We start from the raw sequence: 24,587 nt of genomic DNA on the forward strand, positions 1-24,587 counted from the left end.
GCTCCAGTCTCTCTCTCTCCCTCTCTCTCTCTCTCCCTCTCTCTCTCACCCTCTCTCACACACACAGTCTCTCCCTTCCTCCCTCTCCCTCTTTCTGTCCACTCCTTCCATCTCCCCCTCACTCTCTCTCTCTCTCTTCATCCCCACACTCTCCCTGTCTCTCTCCCTCTCTTTCCTGCTCTCATTCTCTCTCCCTCTCTCTTCTCCTCCCTCTTTTTATCTCTCTCTCCCTCTCTTCTCCTCCCTCTTTTTATCTCTGTCTCTCTCTCTCTCTCTCTCTCTCTCTCTCTCTCTCTCTCAGTACCTTACTCTCAAGTCAAGACTTTATTTGCATGTAATTTACTGTGGAAAGTACAATACTGGCAAAGCAGTGGAATTTCAATGTAAGAAAATTAATATTCTTTAACATTTATACTTCAAAGCTAATTAGTAAACACATTAATAAAGGTAATTTCAGTGAAAATAAAATGACAATTGCAACAAAACCACCACCACCCCTAAAACAGCAGTTGTAGGACTATTACAAATGGGTGGATTGTAGCAGTGTTAATATCAGCTAACAAAGCCATTACGACATTAATAAGATATAACTAGTTAATATGTCAACATATTAAACTCTGAAGACTGTGTGTGCAGGGGTTGGTGAGTGTGTGTTCAAGGGTTGGTACAGGGGATGGTGAGTGTGTGTTGATGAGTGTGTGCGTTGGGGTTGGTGCGTGTGTGTGTGCAGGTGTGATTTAGTTCTCAGAAGCAGTAAAGGGAAGGTTGTCATGACTGTCTCCCAGGCGATTATGTTACTCTGTGTGTGAGCGTGTGTGTGCGTGTGTGTGTGTGCGTGCGTACACGTGTGCGTGCATGTGTGAGTCTTGGATTTTGTGCATTTACAGATTCTTGATTGTTCCAATAAACACGTGTTATTATTTCTCAATTTCCTGTAACTCTCTCCCTCCCCCTCTCTCCCCCTCCCTCCCCCTCCCTCCCTCCCTCTCTCTCCCTCTCCCTCCCTCTCTCCCCCTCTCAGTACCTCACTCTTTCTATCTCCTTCAGAATCTCATTCTCTTAACTGTCAAAATCTCTCTCTAATTCTCCCTCCATCCTTCTCTCGCTCCCTCATGCTCCGTCTCCCCCTTTCCCTCCCTCCCACCCTCTGCCTGTCTCTCTCTCTCCCCCTCTGTCTCTCCTTCTCTATCCACCTATCGTGCCATCTCACTCTTCCTCTGGTGTGTTGTCTCTCCGTTCTCCCTCATGGCTAGCACACAGGAGGAAGTAAGACTGTTGGACTGTGAGCTTCTTCAAAGCTTCATGTGAAGTGTCCCTAAGAGGGGGCCGTGTCTTTTTATCCAGGGGTTTTTACAATCGTCAGTTTTTCTCTCTCACTGTATTTCTCTCTCATTCAGGTTTATTATTCTCCCTTGGCCTCGAGCATAATTGAATTTACCAAATAAAAGACCATAAACGCTACATAAAGATAACTGTACTCAAATGTCTCAGCATGTGTGGTGCTGATAAATTTGGCTGCGTGAAATTGGGGTTATGAGATAAAGAGGAACAATTAGTAGTTATTCAAATTATATCATCAAGGAACCTCTTTGCCTTGAGAAGGAGACTGAGGTCATTCAGGAAGTTCTCTCACATCTTCAGTCATGCTTGTTTTGGTCATTCTGTTCATTCTTCACCTTCTTCCAACACAACACTACGAGTCAGCCAGATCCACAGAACCTCCTTTCTCCTCACACACCCCATCATCAGCTCATCAACAAATTACCAAGCCCTTAATGACTGGAATTAGGTGTGGCAGAGAGTGCTGAAGCCTTTCACAGCAGGGAGAGAGGTTCTCCTCCACGGTCTGTCTCCTGTCCCGTCCCCCCAGAGAGCTAATAGGGGTACAGTCACTAGACAGAGACCTCAGTGGCAAAAATCAGATGTTTAGTTTAGCTGGTATTTTTATATATTTTTTGGTTTGTTTTGGAAATGTATTATGTTGGCAAGTCTCCACATTTCTGGATAAATCCAAACCCCACGCATGTATGTGTGTGAGCACACAAGTTCTCCTGCATTGATACTCAGTACAATAGTCACGCTAACCGTAACCCACTGATATTCGTGGCGGCATCAACCTTGAAAGCATCCTGGACCTCACCCACCCCTTGGCCCAACCCACAGCCCCAGGATCTCGCTGGTTGTGCTGTGAGCTCTAGCGCATGGCTAGCTGACACTCCGTCAAGTGCATCCGCTGTCGTTTAACCACTGAGGCATACACAAATAGCACGAACGAGACGGAGAATTGGGGGAAGGAAGCGGCGAAGGGGAATGCGGTATTCAAAGCTGACCTGGATATGGCAGTCTGCACGCTCTGATGTATTCCGATCGGATCATGATCGGCAGGACCTGATGATTCCCGCAGCCCTGGGGCGGGATGGAAGCATTCCTTAAATAAGATTTTTGCCGGTAGAAGGGCCCTGTTAATAGGCAATATGAAAAATATGTTCCTGGCTTACATTTCCGTAAAGCTGCCTGCCAAAACGGCGGTGGGCCATGTATGGTCCCCTGGGGCACTCCCTGCATCACCCCTTCATTTCAGTGCCGTCAGATCCGCTAGTGATATATGCAGCGTTAAAGAGGTACATAAGGCAGTAATGCTATTTTTTCATATGGTGTGGTGTCTTCAGCTGGGAGGTGAGGTGTACCTCTCTGTATAACGTATGACATGCCTGAAACGAGGCTTCAGATGTGGACAGGTTCGTGTTGTAGTTGATGAGGGTCACATCCCAGGGTGTCGGCCGATTTGGAGATAAATCGTTTCGTGCTTACATTTGATTAAAGTCTTTTACTATATTAGTTAACATAGATACATTTACAACAGATACTACTGAATCCATTGCTGTTTTTTTTCTCTGTTCGTGAACGTAGAGGAAAATTAGTTTATATTCGGCAGCATGTTTGAGTTGCTGTCTATTAGCTACTGTGCCTGTGGAGTGTTTCTTTTATACAGTAGCCTAAGTTCTTGTTTTCTCCTGCGTTTCGCCGGGGATAATACAGCAGGCCTTGCGGCTAGACGAAAAGTCTATGACAGCTCTGACTGTCAAGTGTGTGAAGCCCTCGACTCCGTAGTGATGGTGCTGTGGCAACAGCGGCTGCTCCGTGAGGCTGATTTAAATGAGGGGGTAGAATCTGGTCTTATTATGGGATGCCTCGCAGCCTACTGGGCCACATTTGTTCTGGCAATTTCCATTGGCCGCCACAGCTCTTTAATGACTGTGTAGTGCCTCTGACTCTTCAGCACGTTCTCTCTCTCTCTCTCTCTCTCTCTCTCTCTCTCTCTCTCTCTCTCTCTCTCTCTCTCTTTCTGTCTCAACTTTCTAATCATTCTCAGAGCCCTTCACATTTTTTGGGAGGGGCAGAATGGGGATGTATTTTACAAAATTGCTTAAGGGTAATGAACTACTGGATTTGCTGTGAGATACAACAGAAGATGGATAAACACCAAACAGTGAGCTTGGCGTGAACCTCCAGATAAGCGGTGTTGTAGTTGGACAGTAGCGTTGCCTTGTGTGGGCGGTACTGTCACCCGTTTGAATTGTGTTCTGCACTGGGCGCATGTGTATGTGCACGGTTGTGTTTCCTCTCGGTGTGTGTGGCCAGCTGAAGCCCACACACTGCCTCCTTTGCTGTTTCTGTGAGGGGCATTATTTCTCATTACATGATGCTGCATCATTGTTGTTGTCCTCCCGGATCTGGAAGTGGAATCAGGGACTTTATTAGCACGTGTTCATGTGTTTCAGCAGGCTTGATACGAGTGAGTCAGCGTTTTGAGAGTCGTCAACAAGCCCCTGTGGACGCCTGTCCCTTTCTCACGACCTCAGAGCAGCTAAGACATGTCGAGCCTGACCCAGATCATCACTGTGTGGTTCCCAGTTTCTCCTACCTGCACACAGGCCCTCTGGAGGTCTGTGGGGGCACTAATCACAAAAAGAGGTTGGGCTAGACTGAAATCAAAGACTGTGGGTGTGGTTAGGCATGCAGCAATATCCAATCAGATTAACTCCTCACGTTCTCTTTATGAGGCAGACACCAGAATGGCAGTGCCGGAAAGAAATTACAGATGATGAAACTCATCAATTACTTCCTGTACTTGTCAGGGAAGTACAGAGGCACAAGCCTGGCAAGCACAGCCAAGCTCCCAGCTCTGAGATTACCCTGGCCTGAGATTACCCTGGCCTGAGATTACCCCGGCTTGAGATTACCCTGGCCTTGAAGGAGGTGGTTCAACTCCTACATAGGACTTCTTCAAGAGGCATTTTATATAGAAATAATTAATGACAACTTTATAGATGCCAACAATAATTATTATAATAATACATATTATCATTATTGTTGTTCTCTGTGATGAGAACAAAATTAATATTTACACAATTAGGATGTGACTAATTACGACACAGCAAGGGTCTGCTTCACATTCAGTAATCAGAATACATTTTTCCTTACAACAAAAACATTTGTCAGTTGTATTTGGAGATGTATCTTTAGTGGGGGGATGTTCTGAGTCAAAATCCCACCATGAGAAACTGGACATGTCTTTAGGTCCCCACCTGAGGTGAAGACGCCATGTTGCACTTCGCAACAAGAGCAGGTCCGAAAAGGCGGAACCCGTCTGAAATGGGTTCAGAACCACTGCTGTACCAGCCCGTCTGAAATGGGTTCAGAACCTCCTCTGTACCAGCCCGTCTGAAATAAGTTTAGAACCTCCGCTGTACCAGCCCGTCTGAAATAGGTTTAGAACCTCCTCTGTACCAGCCCGTCTGAAATGGGTTCAGAACCTCCGCTGTACCAGCCCGTCTGAAATGGGTTCAGAACCACTGCTGTACCAGCCCGTCTGAAATAGGTTCAGAACCTCCTCTGTACCAGCCCGTCTGAAATAGGTTTAGAACCTCCTCTGTACCAGCCCTTCTGAAATAGGTTTAGAACCTCCTCTGTACCAGCCCGTCTGAAATAGGTTTAGAACCTCCTCTGTACCAGCCCGTCTGAAATGGGTTTAGAACCTCCTCTGTACCAGCCCGTCTGAAATGGGTTCAGAACCTCCGCTGTACCGGCCCGTCTGAAAGAGGTACAGAACCACCGCTGTACCAGCCCATCTGAAATGGGTTTAGAACCTCTTCTGTACCAGCCCGTCTGAAATGGGTTCAGAACCTCCACTGTACCAGCCCGTCTGAAATGGGTTCAGAACCTCCGCTGTACCAGCCTGTCGGAAATGGGTTCAGAACCTCCTCTGTACCAGTCCGTCTGAAATGTCACACCTGTTGTGCAACTCCACCTACCCTGTCCCAGACGCCTTTGTTTCCATCCACAAAATTAACAAAAGGGCACTAGGTGCTGGGCGCTAGGCGTTAGGCGCTAGGTGTTAGGCGCTAGGTGTTAGGCGCTAGGTGTTAGGCGCTAGGTGTTAGGCGCTAGGTGTTAGGCACTAGGTGTTAGGTGTTGGGCGCTAGGTGTTGGGCGCTAGGTGTTAGGCGCTAGGCACTAGGTGTTAAGCACTAGGTGTTATGCACCAGGTGTTATGCACTAGGTGTTATGCACTAGGTGTTAAGCACTAGGTGTTGGGCACTAGGTGTTAGGCGCTAGGTGTTAGGCGCTAGGTGTTAGGCGCTAGGTGTTGGGCGCTAGGTGTTGGGCACTAGGTGTTGGGCACTAGGTGTTAGGTGTTGGGCGCTAGGTGTTGGGCGCTAGGTGTTAGGCGCTAGGTGTTAGGCGCTAGGTGTTAGGCGCTAGGCACTAGGTGTTATGCACTAGGTGTTATGCACTAGGTGTTAAGCACTAGGTGTTAAGCACTAGGTGTTAGGTGTTGGGCACTAGGTGTTAGGTATTGGGCGCTAGGTGTTGGGAACTAGGTGTTAGGCGCTAGGTGTTAGGCGCTAGGTGTTAGGCGCTAGGTGTTAGGCGCTAGGTGTTGGGCGCTAGGTGTTAGACACTAGGTGTTAGACGCTAGGTGTTAGACGCTAGGTGTTGGGCGCTAGGTGTTGGGCGCTAGGTGTTGGGCGCTAGGTGTTGGGCGCTAGGTGTTAGGCACTAGGTGTTGTGCATCTTTGGGCGCCCACACTCATCTCCTCCCACAGGTCTTAACCTCAGCCTGGGATGCAGCCAGAGGAAGACAGAAGTAGTAGGCTATGTCCCAGGAGTTTTGTGTGTGTTGGTATGCCAGCATATATATGTGTGTGAGTGTGTGAGTGAGTGAGTGAGTGTGGTGTGTGTGGGTGGGAGAGAAGCAGGCAGGCAACAACTAGAGTATTTCTTTCACATTTTTCTCTTCTGTCTTGTTTGCTACTGTGCTTGCGTGGAGTAGTTACTGTGTTACTATTACTGCACGTTCAGCTGAGCAACAGTAAGGATGCTAAAGGGCAAAATAAAAGTCCCCAGTTAGCAGAACGGACGCCCCATGTCTCAACAGTCAGACTGCCATGTAGGTGCACCTGATAATCCAGCAGTGTTTCAAATCTGTGATCTGTGTAGTAATGAGAATGTCACTGAGCTGCCAGGACTGTGCCGTTTGTGCAGGGAAACAATGTATCTGTAGGCTTATATGTAGTCATATTTACCTCATAGATTCGTGACTCTTTACTTTTTTTTATTTAAAAATGTAAATAATTTTTAGTAAAATACACCCTTGTGAAACCTAAGCATTTTAAGGTACAAGCTTACGTCTGAAGCGTAATTCACCTCTTACCGCTATGCTTTTAGCTTAATGGTAAACCTTTAGTTTGAAATCAGGTCTTTTGTCTGACCAAAAAAATCCTTAATCCTCCATGAAACAGAACAGAGCCCAATTACATGAACCAATATAAAAAAGGAACTTTCAACTTCGACTACATTAGACAAAACATTTACAGCCAAGAAAATTGAATGTCTGTTCTAAATGTAAAAGAAAGAACCACATTCTTATAAAGAAAAGTGAAGCTATCAATATGTAAATGAGCACGTTTGAGTGTTTGCACATCGAACACGCGCCAGTTTAGTGGACGTTTCCTTTCAGTTTCTGATTTTTTTTCTTCACTTTGTGTTTTTCTTTTCATAATTGATGCTATGAGCAAGTTACTTTTAAGTTATTTACTTTTAAGCATCTCTGAAAAAGTTGTGTATAGCACATCTGGAAAAGCCTTAGCCCAATGCTCTCAGCCAGGCTGTCTCCAGCAATCAAAAAGTCTGACTGCAAAAATAATGGGCCATGGCACATTTATCCTGCTCCCTAGCCCTACACCCTAGCCCCTTCCACTCAGCTAACCTGTCATGCAAGGATAAACTGAACTGCTTAAGTGCAATAGCACTTAATGGTCTTGTTGTTGATTTGCAGAGATACTGCTGAAGAACTGTGACTCAGAATTAGTTGTAAATTTAAAGACATTACCTGTAATTAGCATCGCTTAGAAAGGAAAAGGACAAAAAATATATACATTATACCATTAAATGGAGTGGAAGAGGTGTAGGGGAAGTTTCTATTTCTGATCTGGGATCAGTCCACTCATGCACAAAGACATAACTGTGTCTTCAGCCTTCACACGTACGTACGTTTACGAACGTAAAATGTTACCGGGAGGGTGTAAAATGGACACAGCGAAAAAAAAAAGACGGATTTAAAGTGTGCAGAAACAGTCTAAATAGTCGTTTGAACTAACCTAGTGAAAACCGGGACATTAAACCGGAACAGGTGGCAACCCGGAACAGGTGGCAATGTGGTTGTGTCATATTGTCAGTAGCAGTTTTCTAAAGCTAGCATTGCACTATAAGATACAGTGCCAGTTTCAGAAAATTCAGAAAAGGGTTTGATTCAAACCATTTAATGTGCGTTACGAGAATCGGAAACGATAGCCCAAGACTTAGGCTAATCCTTGACTTATTAAGTCTCGTGTGAACTGAAAATGATCTCTTCCAATATTGTGACAGCAAGCACGTATTAGGGGGCGAGGTCAGTGCGAAGAACACCGCCGGTCTCTACTCTTAAAGAATCACTCCTCCAAGCTGTCACGATCAAACACGACTGAATGACCACATTGTTAGGTATTAACTTTCATAACGTTAGGCATTTCATTACCATGGCGCTATTATTCAACTCCTGATTGCTTTGACCCGTAAACATGAATCAGCTGTTCTGACCAATTTAAAATGCATCGCAGCCTGGGAATTAGTTGAGAATCAGGGAGATTTCTCAGCTGGGCATCAGATATTCCCTCCCCAGCGTTTATAGACGTGGTGAATTAACAGTCGCTCAACTCTTTTGCCAGGGGACATTGTAAAACAAGTGGGAGAACTCATTTCCCTACAAATTGGTACACATTATCAAATCATTTGCTGGGCACATGGCATCATTTGTCTCTATGGAAACCGCTGGCATTGGCACGTTTGTCCCTCTGATAAATGAACCGTTCCTTATTCATTTGTTATAATAGGGCAAAGGGCCGAGGGGGCGGGGCATGCTCACTTCACCCGAGCTCTCTTCGTTGGCGTCATTGGACAAAGCAGGGCCAGAAGAGTTAGCGTTCTGGCGAGCCAGCCAATCAGAACGTCCCCTCCAGGAGCCTGGCTAGCTCCTCACATCCTGTTCCTAGCGCTAGTGCGTACGCGGGGGGCGGGGGGGGCGGGGGGGGCGGGGGGCGGAGGCTTTGCCAGAGGAGTGGCTGGTCTTGGCTGTAGGAGGAGAGGTGGCATCACCTCCCTCGTGCCTCCCTGGCACCTGGTCTATCCTAATCAGCTTTCTGTTCTTGGCAGGGCACAGAGTTCAAAATGGCACAAACGGCCCTCATGCAGAAGCTCTCTCTCCCTTCACCAGCTGTATTTACGTTCGCCGCATCCCTGTCTCCGCCTTCGTCCCCGCCCCCCTGACCGTGTCCCTCCCTCTGCTCCTCACTGCTCCAAACACACTCTCCCTCATCTCCTCAACGTTCACGTCACCTCCCCTTCCCACCATCATCTTTGGCCCGTGTTGTCATCAGGGCCTGTACAAACACGCTTAACAGCAAGTCATAAAGCCGGTCCGCTGTGGGACGGGCCCGGGCCGTTCAGTCCGAACGCACAACTGTTAATGCCCACTGTGCTTCACGGGCTGTAAGGTGATACCCTACCTGCTAATGTGGACTACCACCATGGTTTTGGGTTTGTTTGTTTGTTTTGTTCAGGTGAATTTCAGGTGTTTATTGCCCTTGACATTTGGAGGTTGGTTTTTGAGGTAGGTGAGTCCTGAAGCAACTGCCTTCATCCACCGGTTCCTCCTGGAACGTAGTCTGTTGTAGTGTATAAACACAACACTGTCAGATTAAAGAAAGGTGGTGGGTAAAGGTGTTCATAGATCTGCATTTAACGTGTGTGTGTGTGTGTGTGTGTGTGTGTGTGTGTGTGTGTGTGGGTTGAAAATGAGTGGGACCGTCGGAGAGTGACAGATAAGAAAGGATCTGTAGGGTGAGATGGAGTGTTTGCATAGACACAGAGGAGAGCTGGAGAGAGGGAGAGAGAGAGAAAGGGAGAGAGAGATGGAGAGAGTGGGAGATAGAGAAGAAGAGTTAGTAAAAGCAATTCAAACAGTGCCTAGGGAGGTAGCTGGAGGTTTGCTGTGTGGGGGCGGGGTTTGTTGTGTGGGGGCGGGGTTTGTTGTGTGGACAGGTCGGGTCTATTAAACTGTCTTGGTGGGGTCATTCAGGGTTCTTCCTGAGGAGCGACTGGCCGGCCGTGTTCAGAGCCACTGGGCCACGCCTCCCTTTCACCAGAACAACCACCTGTCTGCTCACGTCCCACAATCCCCATAAACAAACACAGATGTCCTGTCATTTCTCTTTATTTTTCTCTTGTTTAATCTGAACATCCATTTTACCTTCAGCCCACACACCCAGTGTACACACAGAGGAAGGATATGTTGTTTGTGTTGATCTGGAGTGATCTCTATAGATCTAGTCTATAGAACGATCTGGTGTGATCCCTATAGCAAATCTAGAGGCGCTAGCACATTGCAGCTGCTCTCGTACCTCTGACCAACACTGCTTCGCATTGATGAAAGATGACAAAGAAGAGGGGTACAGCTCTTAGAGAAAGAGGCCTCCTGCTGGCCATTAAGGTGCATTACATCTGACTAGCAGTCAGCTCTGAAGACATGGGGCAGTCATGGCCTGGCGGTTAGGGAACTGGTCTTGTGACCGGAGGGTCGTGGGTTCGATTCCCAGACCTGAGGCCATGACTGAGGTGCCCTTGAGCAAGGCACCGGCTAGGGCTGCCCACCGCTCTGGGCATGTGTGATCCACAGCCCCCTAGTAATCACTAGTGTGTGTGTGTGTGTGTGTGCGTGTGCGTGTGCGTGTGCGTGTGCGTGTGCGTGTGTGTGTGTTCTAACTGCACAGATGGGTTAAAAGCCGAGGACAAATTTCGATTGCGGTGTAAAAATCACAATTGACAAAATACGGCACATTTACATTACATTTACATGTACACCTAGATGGGCAAATACATGCCTAGGTCGAAGTATACTGTTTACACGATTACTCAGACTATTTGGACTACAGTTTTCTATTATAACATTAAACTACAGTCATGGCCAAACATTTTGAGACTGACACAAATTTTGGTTTTCCTCAGTTTTTATGGTGGCACTTTGCATTAACTCTAGATTGTTATGAAGTCTGAACATATGAATTTAAATTAATTGGAACGTCATTCCTCCCCATGAAACTTGACCCCCCCATTTCAGCTGCATATCAGCCCTGCCACAATATGAGCTGCTAACTGTTACAGTGATCTTCTTGTTAGCTCAGGAGAAACTCTTGTTAACCTCGCGTTAACGAGGGCAAGGCTGATGCCGTCACTCATGCTGATTCAATTAGAAGAGCTGATTGGTTGCTTTAAAAGGGAGGCGGTGCTTGAAATCATTGTTTTCTTCTCCTGCATGCAATCATCAGTGGTTTTCATCAGAAGGGATGTGCAAGGACATTGCTGCTTGTCAGATTGCACCTAAATCAACATCCAGGGCTCCCAAGAACTTCAGGAACATTTCAGGACATTGAAAAATCCTCTCCTGACATTGTATTTGAATATAAAGTCAGGGGACGTCAGCTGTAGTCCTGCAGGGTTCAAGTTTCCCCTACCCACACCACATTAGGTTAATGAAGGATTTCTTTATTGTTTTCTTCTAAATCAATATCATTTGTGATTCATTTTCTTGAACAGTTGTTCTCATTTGTAGTGGGGTCCTAGTGACATGAAGCAGCCCTGTGATTGGCAGCTCGCGTCCATGGGCGTGGCCCAGTGGGCCATTGAAAGCTCCACTCAGCAGCTGGTTTGTCGGATGTTGGGCGTGATTTATTTGGAGGGCGGGGCTTAGCGAGAGGGCCGTTTCATCATCTTTGGCATGTGGAAAGCCCCCGTGCCAACAGAACCCACCTCCACTTTCTTACTTTGTCACTTTGCAGAGAAGGTATGAGAAAACAAAAGCAATCAGTGTTCTGTGTGTTCTGTGTGATTGTGGGTGATTGTGTGTGTGCATGTGCGGGTGTGTGTGTTTCTGTCTGCAGTTTTTGATGTTTCTCATTGTTTTCTTTCTCTCTCTCCCCCTCTCTGTCCTACCCATGTCTCTCCCTCTCTTTCCCTCTTTCTCTTCCTCCCTCTCTATTTCTCTCCCCTTTCTCTTTCTCCCCCCCTCTTTTTCTTTCTTTCTCCCCCTCTTTCTCTCTCTCTCTCTTTCTTCCCTCTCTCCCACCTCTCTCCTCCCTCCCTCTCTCCCCGTCTCTCTCTCCTTCTTTCTCTCTCCCTCCTCCCTCCCTCCCTCCCTCCCCTCTCTCTCCCTCCTCCCTCCCTCCTCCCTCTCTCTCCCTCCCTCCCTCTCTCTCTCTCTCCCTCCCTCCCTCTCTCTCCCTCCCTCCCTCTCTCTCTCTCTCCCTCCCTCCCTCTCTCTCCCCCTCCCTCTCTCTCCCAGTCTCATCATGGCTCTGCCACATGCTCTGTTTTATTGTCTTTCACATTCATTTCGAGCTGGAGAGACTGATATTTGGTTTATCTTCAGAAGATCTTGGCATGGCATTTATCTTCCCTTCAAATTAATATCTGGTGTCAGTCTCTGTTCTCACGCAGCGACGTGGACCGTGAGAGAGCGAGGCCAGAGAGCAGAGCAGCGTGCCAGTGTTGATGGACAATCTCAGTGAACTCCTGCATAACAATGGCCACATTCCTGGTACTTGATCTGAGCCAGCACCCCCTCCTGTGATTCTCACCCTGCCCTCGAATCAGTCCCAGCATGCCGAGTATCTAAATATGCTAATTCCTCACTAGATCTGCTCCTTCTATCCAATCGGATTGTGACACCAGGTCTTTTTATCCTATTAGGATTCATCCACTGCGTAGCGGGACAGCAGGGGAGGGTTTATCCCCAGCGTCTCTCCTGCACACCGCCCGTGTTGTGCAACAGGTCGTTTAGATCACTCCTCCTCCAGCATGTGCAGTGTGGTGGGGGACACGGCTACAGACACCCCCCCCCCCCCCCCCCTGAAACCTGTCCCACCTCCTCTTTGAAGAAAAGACAAACGCATCTGTTCGTCTTCCCAGTACACTTGAGGAATGTCAGAAGCTTGGCACACAGAACTGAGATCTGCTTGTCTTATCAAATAAATTGAAGAGCGTAATACCCCACCCCACACACACACACACACACACATACACACACACACACATTTGCATGGCAGGAAGGTTTCAGCTCACCCAGGGCCCTCACCACTTCCACCGACCTGCTGATGGGAAAACTACTCACAATAATTGTCTTGTGGGCAGGAGGATTGCCTGTCTGTCTCTCTCGCTGCCTTTCCCTGTCTGTCCCTCTCGCTGCCTTTCCCTGTCTGTCCCTCTCGCTGCCTTTCCCTGTCTGTCTCTCTCGCTGCCTTTCCCTGTCTGTCCCTCTCGCTGCCTTTCCCTGTCTGTCCCTGTCTGTCCCTCTCGCTGCCTTTCCCTGTCTGTCCCTCTCGCTGCCTTTCCCTGTCTGTCCCTCTCGCTGCCTTTCCCTGTCTGCCCCTCTCGCTGCCTTTCCCTGTCTGTCCCTCTCGCTGCCTTTCCCTGTCTGTCCCTCTCGCTGCCTTTCCCTGTCTGTCCCTCTCGCTGCCTTTCCCTGTCTGTCCCTCTCGCTGCCTTTCCCTGTCTGTCCCTCTCGCTGCCTTTCCCTGTCTGTCCCTCTCGCTGCCTTTCCCTGTCTGTCCCTCTCGCTGCCTTTCCCTGTCTGTCCCTCTCGCTGCCTTTCCCTGTCTGTCCCTCTCGCTGCCTTTCCCTGTCTGTCCCTCTCGCTGCCTTTCCCTGTCTGTCTCTCTCGCTGCCTTTCCCTGTCTGTCCCTCTCGCTGCCTTTCCCTGTCTGTCCCTCTCGCTGCCTTTCCCTGTCTGTCCCTCTCGCTGCCTTTCCCTGTCTGTCTCTCTCGCTGCCTTTCCCTGTCTGTCCCTCTCGCTGCCTTTCCCTGTCTGTCCCTCTCGCTGCCTTTCCCTGTCTGTCCCTCTCGCTGCCTTTCCCTGTCTGTCTCTCTCGCTGCCTTTCCCTGTCTGTCTCTCTCGCTGCCTTTCCCTGTCTGTCTCTCTCGCTGCCTTTCCCTGTCTGTCCCTCTCGCTGCCTTTCCCTGTCTGTCCCTCTCGCTGCCTTTCCCTGTCTGTCCCTCTCGCTGCCTTTCCCTGTCTGTCTCTCTCGCTGCCTTTCCCTGTCTGTCCCTCTCGCTGCCTTTCCCTGTCTGTCTCTCTCGCTGCCTTTCCCTGTCTGTCCCTCTCGCTGCCTTTCCCTGTCTGTCCCTCTCGCTGCCTTTCCCTGTCTGTCCCTCTCGCTGCCTTTCCCTGTCTGTCTCTCTCGCTGCCTTTCCCTGTCTGTCCCTCTCGCTGCCTTTCCCTGTCTGTCCCTCTCGCTGCCTTTCCCTGTCTGTCCCTCTCGCTGCCTTTCCCTGTCTGTCTCTCTCGCTGCCTTTCCCTGTCTGTCCCTCTCGCTGCCTTTCCCTGTCTGTCTCTCTCGCTGCCTTTCCCTGTCTGTCCCTCTCGCTGCCTTTCCCTGTCTGTCCCTCTCGCTGCCTTTCCCTGTCTGTCCCTCTCGCTGCCTTTCCCTGTCTGTCTCTCTCGCTGCCTTTTCCTGTCTGTCTCTCTCGCTGCCTTTCCCTGTCTGTCCCTCTCGCTGCCTTTCCCTGTCTGTCCCTCTCGCTGCCTTTCCCTGTCTGTCTCTCTCGCTGCCTTTCCCTGTCTGTCCCTCTCGCTGCCTTTCCCTGTCTGTCCCTGTCTGTCCCTCTCGCTGCCTTTCCCTGTCTGTCCCTCTCGCTGCCTTTCCCTGTCTGTCCCTCTCGCTGCCTTTCCCTGTCTGTCTCTCTCGCTGCCTTTCCCTGTCTGTCCCTCTCGCTACCTTTCCCTGTCTGTCCCTCTCGCTGCCTTTCCCTGTCTGTCTCTCTCGCTGCCTTTCCCTGTCTGTCCCTCTCGCTGCCTTTCCCTGTCTGTCCCTGTCTGTCCCTCTCGCTGCCTTTCCCTGTCTGTCCCTCTCGCTGCCTTTCCCTGTCTGTCTCTCTCGCTGCCTTTCCCTGTCTGTCTCTCTCGCTGCCTTTTCCTGTCTGTCTCTCTCCTTCTGTCGCTCTCTCCACACCTCTTTCTTTCTGTCTGTGTCCCTTTCACTCTTCTTCTTGTTTTGAGTAGTTTACTGGGAGCCCCAATGAGAGTAGTGTAAAAAAGATACCAGTGCAAACATTTACTATTACACTATTATTATTATATATTGCACATTACTAGTGATTAGTGACTAGTAAGTATCCAATTATTATTATTATGCAACTTTATATCATCATTTCTAAGGCATTGATTGCGTTCAGCATTCCTGTTCCTGTTTGATACAGAGGCAGTGCTCTCTCTAGCAGCTGTATCTCTGGCATATGAATGAACTCAGTGTCATGGCCGAGTCTATCAAAGGTCTCAGCAAACACTTGTGGTCAGCCGTAACCATAACATGATTCTGAGAGTGTAATCCACTCAACTGGCCATTGGTTTGTTTGTTTGTTTGTTTGTTTGTTTACAGATATAAAGGCATCCTAAGTAAACAACAGTCTATAATATCCTCACAGCATACACAAATTTCAGCTAATGAGCATGTAATCAGCCTGTAGCACTTTACAGTGTGGTTTTGTGTTAGTTTGCCGTTTTGTTTATTTATTTATTTTATTTTAGTTTTTCTTTTAGCACACAGTAACCGATGTAAACACAGCACATAATGTCCACGCGATGTGAGCCGGTGTCTCGCGTCCTCGCTAAAAACACCCTGGCGCTTGAGCGCTGAGAAGACGTGCGCTAGTTGTCACCCAGCTGGTAGACGGCGGGACACCTCCGACCACAGGACGGCTGGGACCGGGGCGTCTCTCGCTCCCGTGTGGGAGAGGAGAGATGTTTACACCTTTCTTCACAGATCCTCAGGAATCCAGCAGCGTAGTGGCTCATGTGCGTTTGCACAGACAGGAAGTCAGACTAATAATTACAGCCAACAGCTCTATGAAGCCAAAGAGCCTTCTTTTTTTGCATAATTACTGTTAGTCTTTACATGCCAGTAAGTTAAGCAGACCTTTCACGCTAGCTTAAGGAAGTTCAAAGTCGTCGCGAAGTTATTTCCCTGTCTAATAAGTGGGTGTAGCGGAGTGCTGTGCTGTGCTAGTTTGCCTGACACGCTGGCATTTGCCTGCTTGAAGCTGTGGCCAGACACCGCAGGCCTCGTGAGGACGGGGACAACGCGCAGAAGACGTCAGAGCGAGCTTTGGCCGCTGAATAATGGAGTGGTGCACTTGCGTGTGTGTGGAGAAGGGTGCGTTTGAGCTCTCTACCTGACTGTAGTGGTACAGTTGTCTCTGAAGTACTTCCTTGTCCTCAGAGGACAGAAATGGAGGACCCTGTGTCCAGAGATGAGTGGGAGACATTAAAATAAGCAGACGCAGCCGGCACGTGAGACGTAGGCTGTTGAGCAGCTGTTGGTGTTGTAATGCGGAGGGAGAGTGAGTGTCTAATGCCCCGGAGATACGCTGCCTCACACATTTCACTCCCTCCTTATTTACAGGGGGTTTTCGTTTCTTCTTCTTTCCCCCACTGGTTCGGGAGCGCGTGGCGTTTTTAGCGCTAACACACCGCTGCGGGGCCGGCGGTGAAGGTGGAGTTATCCATCACCACTAACTCCTCCCGCAGCGCCCGCGGGGCTCCGCCCGCCCCCTGATGGGGGATCGGAGCGTGAGCAGCATTCTCAGCGCCGCCCACCAGCTCCCGGACCGGGTCCCGTGAGGCGGGAGGGGAGAGGGGCACTTTCCCATTTTAATTGTTGTAACACCAACAGCCGCAACACCACCGAATGCCAGCAGGTGCTGATGCAGCTGTCTGACAGGAGAGAGAGAGAGAGGGGGGGGGGAGGAGAGAGAGAGAGGGGGGGAAGAGAGGGAGAGGGAGGGAAGGAGAGAGAGAGAGAGGGAGGGAGGGAGAGAGAGAGGGAGGGAGGGAGAGAGAGAGGGAGGGAGGGAGAGAGAGAGAGAGGGAGGGAGGGAGAGAGAGGGAGGGAGAGAGAGGGAGGGAGAGAGAGGGAGGGAGAGGGAGAGAGAGAGAGGGAGAGAGAGAGAGGGAGAGAGAGATAAAGGGAGAGAGCGGGAGGGAGAGAGAGGGGGAGGGATAGAGAGAGAGAGAGGGAAGGAAGGGGAGAGGGAGGGAGGGAGAGGTGGAGAAAAAAGAGGCAGGAAGAGAGGGAGAGGGGAGGGAGAGAGATTGATTGAAGAAGTTGCCCAGTTATTTACAGTTGAGTTGTATTTTCCAGCGCTTGCACTGACATGTAGCAGGAATGCCCCAGATGCCCAGAAGATTCGTGTTTATTGGTATGACAACATGGAGTGCGATTTAAAGGCGTCCAGGGACCTGAAACTTCTAATTACATGACTGCTTCACATAATTACAGTTAATTAATGTGGAGCACCTAAGAATTCATGGGAACATTAGAATGCCAATATTCCTCAGTTGTAGTAATGTACATCCAATTGCTAAAGCATCTTAAACCCTTAATACTTCACTACTTCTTCTCTTAGGTATCTGGTGAATGGGGCTGAGTATATTCTGAGAGTATATTCTGAGAGTATGTTCTAATCCTTGGTTTATGTCATTTTACTCCATTGTGCATGGTTTGCACCATGTGTCATGATTAAGATGCTTTAAGGCAGAGGATGCGTGTTGCAGATCCACACACCCTTCCAGAGAAGAAGCTTGGGTCGTTTGTCACCACAGGCAGCACCATGCCACCATGCTGAAACATCTCCAGGAATTACTCATTATAATGACAGCTGTGTTTTGAAGGCAAATGTATTAGTTCAGTCTCAACATCTGGAGATGTTCAGTGGCTCAGATCAGGGCCGTGGGCTAAAGGAGAAACACGATCTGGACATCTCGAGTTAAACCACCTCCCTCTGACTGTCCACAGAGTTCTGTTTTTTTATGCACATTAGGTTGTTTTCCCCACGCCTGTTCAAAAACACAGTTGTGCCTTACAGTACTGGACCGACAGCTGCTAACAGCTGATATGGTGTAAGCGTGGGTGAGTGGACCGTGGCCCACCATAGTTCTCTTTGGTAGACGCCCAGTAGAAGAGAGATAAGACCCCCGCATAGCACTGGTTGGAATGGGTGACCGAACCTGTCGATGCTGGTCATCATCAGACCCACAAAACTGTGTGTGTGTGTGTGTGTGTGTGTGTGTGTGTGTGTGTGTGTGTGTGTGTGTGTGTGTGTGTGTGTGTGTGTGTGTGTGTGTGTGTGTGTGTGTGTGTGTGCGCGTGTGTGTGTGTGTGCGCGTGTGTGTGTTTATCAGTGGGGCGCAGCTGGAAGAAATGGCAGAAAAGAACAGCAGCAAGCCTTTGAAACCCCGTTTGGGGTTAATCCTGCAGAAAGGCCTCTCTGTCAATAAATGTCTCATCGCTGGTCTCAGAGTTTGGTCGGCCTGTTCTCCGCGCTTACCTGACCAGCTTTGAAAGCCTCTTCACACCGAACGCCACGACTGTTGTCCTGCGATTCTCCCAGACTCATCTCTCTTCATCTGAAATTATTAAAGATTTATACCGACAGCCATCTAGCATCATGGCGCCAGCGTCGTCCGCTCTTTGACCCGCTTTGGGATTTTGGGGGGGCGGGAGAAGGTGTTTTAAACATCAGCTGCCGTCCTCTCGGCCTCCTCCTCTGATTTCCGCGTACAGGATATTAGCCAATCCTCCATCAGATGAGCACGGGCAGCTGTTGATTCCTGTGCCGCCGGCTCATTGGCGTCTAATCTCCCCTGCACATGTTCACTCTCTCTCCCTTCCTCTCACGGTCGCAGCTCGGCACTGCAGGGAGGTCTCCGAGCTGTTTACTCACTCTGATGAGCTAGATTGATATCAAAGAGCTCGAGCTGATTGCCTGGAGAGCCGTCGGTAGTCCGCAGGTGTCGGAGACGAGCGGATCGCTCGTCGTATCGGCAGTGGCCGCACTCCGCTGTACCCAAACACCGTTTTAAAGGTGTTTGCCAGTGTCCTGAGAGTTGCACAGCTAGCCAGTTGTCCTGTTTAACCCTGCAGCCGCCACGTTTTCAGCTCGTCAAACGAATCGTCAGGAAACTAAGGCCTCTCGCATAAAATCTGCTGTCAATTATTGATTAAAGTAAGAATGTCCTCTACAACTGTTTAAATTTTTTTTTTGTTCATACCTTGTCCTGCGAGCTGGACCCGTCCCCCCGTGACGTGTACTACTACGCCCGCAGCCTCCATCTAATGCGCAGACGTCCATGTGCTTCCTTGTCTTTAGATTGTGCGTTTCGGTTCCGTGTGTTGTTTAGATTTTGCGTCGCGCCCTGCACATGTGGCGTGTGTTGAGTCTCTGTTGTGGTGTCGCCTGTTCTTACATTAGCTCTTCATGAGCCCTATGTGGTCGCAGTAAAAAATTGAAAATTGAGGTTAAATTAGCGTTCTTTCGTTCAGTTGGAGACTTTTTTTTAACTCTCCCTCATTGCACAAGAGCTTATGCTACACTTACAATCCTGTCATGCGTTGCCTAGGTTGTTGCCTAGGTGACACATGAACATTCCATCGAAACAATTCACAGCTCGATTTTTGTCGCTAGTGCTAAATTTGTCACTAGGAAAGACTGTCCATGCGGCCGGCCGACAGACACTCCTTTATCATCCCAGTGACAGCAATCAGCCTGACACAGATCAAGGTGAAAAACCTACACAGTGGAGTAAGACGGATGAGCCCCTGTGTGTGTGCATGCGTGCGTGTGTGTGTGTGTGTGTGTGTGTATGTATGTGTGTGTATGTTTTTTCCTCTTCCCGTCAAAGTGGATGCTCTTGTAACATATGTTGGCCAACTCAATAAACCCTGTATCTCCCACACACAACCTCAGGTTAGCAGGTATGGAATACATTGTGCATGCAGGCATATAAAGGGTTAAAAGGACATGCTGTTCTGTGTGTGGCAGATATCACGCACCATCCACGACCCCACGTACACAGTCCCTTTAATAAATTGAGCCCTGAAGATGTGGAGAAGTTTAGTTGAGAGGCGAGCTGTCTCCTGTTTAGTAGTCTGTGCCTGCACCGTGGCTCTTAATAAAGGCTTGTCCTGCCACAACATATCTGTGACGTGAATAAATAATTGTATGGTCTTCTTCAAAGCACTCTGCAGCATGGCTTTTTTTAATCTCAGCAGAAAAGCTGGCGTTGCAGGGTTTTGTGTGTGTGTGTGTGTGTGTGTGTGTGTGTATACGCTCACTGCTTTACAGAGACTTTCTGTTTACTTAATCAGCTTTAAGAAAGAATTCCATTGCTGGCTTAAATCAGTGTCCCCCAAACTGTGGACGAACCCCCGCTCTCGTCGTCTGTGTTGAAAAATTAATCACACATACTAAAACATCAAACACTGGTACGATGTTTAATCTCTAAGGACTATGAGACTGTGGTATTGTCATTTGTTGGATGGGTGAGATAGGGTTATCATTCAAGTTGTTAAAATATATATTCATAATATAGTGACTTGATAATTTAATATTACTCTCTTATATCATACAAGATGAAAAATCTTTAGAAATAAAATGATAAAATGGTGCTGCTCATTTCTAGCAGGTCATTTTTGACTTTTGCTGCTTTTTGTGCGTTCGTTTAATACCAACGAGAAGTTGAGCTCGTTTAAAAGGACTGTTGCAGCTGTTTGACTGAAGATGATCTTTCATCTGCCATCCCTTATGTTTCCTACCATCATGGGAGCGTAAACTGGGACACGGCTTCCCCACCTCCTGACACGGCTCCTCGCATTTGTCCTGGAAGTGAGACATTCAGTCTTAACTGATCTTCTTCTTCCTTCTCTCTTCCTGTCTCTCTTTCAGGGTGAAAGCAAAGAAGGGAGTGAACCTCCTCAGCTCCAAGTCAAAGAGCAACCAGTGGAGAGTGGACTGGGAGGAGCAGACAGGAGCCAAGCACTCCATAACCACCGTGGAAGTCAGTAAGATCAGAGGGGTGCCCGGGTAAGATCTCAAACCGTCCCGTCAGTCAGTGCTCACTGTACAGGTCTCCCTCTCGCACAGCACTTCCGCTCACGTGTCTCACCCTCTGAGCGCCGTCGTCTTGACTCTCCACACGTTCTGGCACGTTGAGTCGTTCCGTGCGATCATGACGTGCCGTCCCTCCCCTGCTTCGTGAATCACGGCGATTTCACTGGTCCAGCTTTGTCCCGTAAAGTCCCGCTATCGCTTCCCGTGCAAAAGCTCCAATTCCTGAAGTCATATCTCACGAAATGGCCGTTGAATTCAGAGCATGCGTTTCCTCTCACGCACCTCCTGCCATAAAACAAGCAGAAAAGCCCGGAGCTCTGCGATGACGCCATAACCAGGACGTGCGACAGATTACCGTCTCTGAGATCTCGAATATGTAACGGCATCTCAGTGAAGCAGCTGCCAGCAACAGGCCCCGACGTACAAGGTCAAACATGCCATAGTGGTCCAAATGAAGCCAGCCGAGTAGAGCCACCTTGAGGCCATTTTAACCGAACCCTTTTACATCAAAGTGCAATAATGGAAATGTATAGTCATATAAATCACAATGTTTTCTATGGCCGTACCTCACATTAGCCTCATGAGAAGGAAGGACCTAATAGCTGTTGTAAAGATTTAATACCTGCACTGAAGAGAGATCTTTCCTTAGATGTATCGTCAAGTTCTCCGTTTTTGGATAACTGTGGGTGATGTTTAACCAGGTAACTAAAAAGTAGTAAATCATGACATGATGCTGCTACTCGCATTTAACACAGTGCAGCACTACTGCTCCAGACTGAATAGTTATAGCATTGGGTACCCGTATAATTATGTTGACGTGAAACAAACATGAAATGAGGAACAATTTTGTAAATGGTTTATTGATGCATCAATTATATTAAAATTTAATCTGATTTTCATGTAATCCTCAAGCAAAATGTTATTTATTTATTTATATTTTACTACTGATAGGCTCAGCAGTTCTCAGTGTGGAGTGGACCGTGGGAAGAGTCCATACTTTCTAAACACGCTGCTAGACTAGATCTTTACATCATGATGTAACCTAATGGCCTTCTGAACCTGTATCAAATTGTGGAGTCAAAACGAGTTCTGTTACACACATCCTGGCATTAACTGCAGCTTTTGTTGTTGGATCTCAGTTTTTTTTTTTTTTTTTTTTTTTTTTTTTACCCTCTGCCGATTTCTATATATCTGCTCCGGTGCCCAATTTTCAGTCTGTACTGTTTCAAAAGCATGCTGGAGATAAATAGGAAAGCCAGTCCTGTTCAAAGAGGCGTCCTCGGGATATCAGACAGGATGAATACAGCAGCCATACCATTTTCGGGCCTGCCTTTGAGGCGGGTTTTTCCCCTTGAGAAAATATGATGTTAGCTGGCTGCCCTTTGAAGAGTAACCTGGGACTCTCCAGCCCTTTGGATTCTGAGAGTACTCAAAGAAAGTGTTTGGGAGAAAAAGAAGTAATCTAAATACAAGGCCATTCAATAGTTCCTTTAGCAGCGAAATCGATGAGAAGTCAGAGGAACGAGTCTGTCTGGCCTGTATGCGCACACACTTCTAATGGCCTTGTCTTTTATATAGCCTCTGTCTCAAAACTTTTGCTAAACCTTCCTCGTCTGAACCTTTTAGATGTTCTAGAATCCAGTAGAATGTCTCCACTAGAATGTCTCTCCTCTTATTTTGGAGTCAGGTAAAATCCTGAAGGACAAATGTATAATTTTGGCCTCTCTCATTCACTTTGGAGACTTTGGGATCTGTAAAAATGCAATAACGACGACAAGATCCCAAAGATTTTTCCAGCTCTCCTCATCTTGCTAAGTGCGGTGGCATTAATGGGGACCCTTTTGTGAGGGCACATTTAACTGTGATAGAGTTCTGCTCATGCTGAATCCACTACATGTGTAAGATAATGTGTCAGGCTTGGCTGCTTTATACATTCGGCCCTAAAAGCAGAGGTATCGTGTCTGCCAAACCCGCACCATTAGTGAGTCCTTGCTGCATTATCCTTACAAAAACAAACAGGACTTTTAAATGCTGCTTTGTACAAAGATCTTTTTCATGGAACATTGACTAAAGCATCAAAGTTTTTTATCAGAAATACCATTAACATCTAAAGGAAAGGGGGAAATGCTGTTTGATAGACTTGTGTGTCACATGGGCCGTATAGACACTCGTGTGTACACGCATGTACTGTTTGCAGCAAGATGTAACATCTGCTTTTATAACTGGTTTAAGGTAGAAGTAGAGTCACAGGGTCATAGGTTAGCAGTAGTCTTAGTTTAGTAGTCGTCTTTGTCTTAGGTTAGCAGTAGTCTTAGTTTAGTAGTCGTCTTTGTCTTAGGTTAGCAGTAGTCTTAGTTTAGTAGTCGCCTCCCTGATAGCAAATTCACTCTGGTCCTAATCTGGCCCAGACCAATCACAACATCTGTAACGAATCTGGCAAACTGATTTGGCCCGGCTTATTTTTGCACAACGGGCCCAAACCGGCACAGATACGTTTTGCACCTCTGGTCTGAATTTGGGCCAGAACTGGCACAGCTCTGGTGAATTTAATTTACATTTGGCCCAAATGTGGCTCAGATCTGTGACTCATTTTCATGTCTGGCCCAAATATGGCACAGACTCAATTATAGTTATTAGAACGACACTGGTCCAGCTCCACCCCACATACTCTGTAACACATACATGATCACAGATTTGGTTCAAGGTCTGTATACTTGCTTGTAAACGTTTTCTAATAAAGGTTACATTTTAAGATGTATTGGTTTTGTTACCTTCCTACAACCACTCAAAATACAAATGAATATAAAAAGACAAGATTTCATTTAAATGTTATTAAACTTTATTCACACCCCCCCCCCCCAATATGTTAAATTACACAAATATCATTTAATGTGGCATAACTAAACTCCACATTTTGTTTTACTTTTTCAGGACAGTTAATTCAGTAGTTCAGAATTCAGTTAATTCAGTTTGTATAAATGTACAAAAGCGATAAACATCTACTTTAACCAGGTGTGTATAACTTCATAACAGAGACAAATGAACATATAACACAGAATATCAGAACATATCAAAAGCTCTGTACTGACCATGTCTACATATAAAAAGTAAAAATGTGCATCATGAAAATCAATTATTAATTAATTCAATTAAATTACATCATCTGAACAATTTTTACCCTTTATCCCCATAAAGCTAACATTTTACAGATACATTTACTTTTAATAACAACACTGTATGTTGAGTTACTTGTATCAGCTTAGATTACTTCATTTGACTGGGCTTGACTGGCAGCAACTGCGCGTGCCTTGCGACCACCACCTCGGTCTGATGCTGAGCCAAACCATCGAATAGCCAGCTTCTCAATGTCATTGCTGGTTGCATTCTGAGTCAGCTGGTTCTTCCATACAGCCCCTGTTAAATGGAAAAGAAAACGTTTATTCCCTAACTTTCTAAAGTATAAATTCGATGCCCTAGATTGTTTTGCTAACACTTTATGTTAATGTCTGCTTCTTAATGGATATATTAACTGTTAATAAGCAATTAACATTTAATTTAAACAGGTAAAATAATTTGAATACACAACTCACCACTTTAGTAAATACTAAAACACCTAAAATACAGGAATTTCAATGATGGAAAATCTAATTCAGTATTTTACTGGCCTTTATTATTAGTATTTAACTACAGATGCTATTAACAAACTGGTATGAATGACTATGGTAGAATCAGTGAATGTTTGTTAGTACCCCAGGCTCTCCATTAATCGGCTCTGTATTAACACCATTTGCACTTGAAGTAATACATTTCCAATACAGTTGTGTACTTATAGCAGACAAGATTTCGATAAATTAAAACTTTCCATCCTACCGCCTACGTAATGTATTCCCGGTGCGAAGCAGCATAGTAACCCTGCGTGCATACGGCAAGCGACGAGAGCAACACAGCGGCCGGAAGTCATTCATTTTCAATGGCGTGGTGTTGGATACGCCGAAAAAGAGACTTGCTGCCGGTTGGTTTGGCAGCGCAGCGGTGTGCACGCAGGGTTA

The 24,587-nt window shown here is 47.4% G+C and overlaps 1 protein-coding gene across 2 annotated transcripts in view; it reads left to right on the forward strand.

Moving 5' to 3' along the window:
• tmem132e (transmembrane protein 132E) overlaps positions 1-24,587 on the forward strand; it is a 185,542-nt gene that overhangs the window by 130,476 nt on the left and 30,479 nt on the right. For both annotated transcript variants that reach the window (XM_077011111.1, XM_077011110.1), the window contains exon 3: positions 20,374-20,511. In XM_077011111.1, the coding sequence (XP_076867226.1) occupies positions 20,374-20,511 (138 nt within the window). The remainder of the gene's footprint in view (positions 1-20,373; positions 20,512-24,587) is intronic.

The sequence above is a fragment of the Brachyhypopomus gauderio genome, chromosome 7, assembly GCF_052324685.1.
Source record: "Brachyhypopomus gauderio isolate BG-103 chromosome 7, BGAUD_0.2, whole genome shotgun sequence".
NCBI lineage: Eukaryota > Metazoa > Chordata > Actinopteri > Gymnotiformes > Hypopomidae > Brachyhypopomus > Brachyhypopomus gauderio.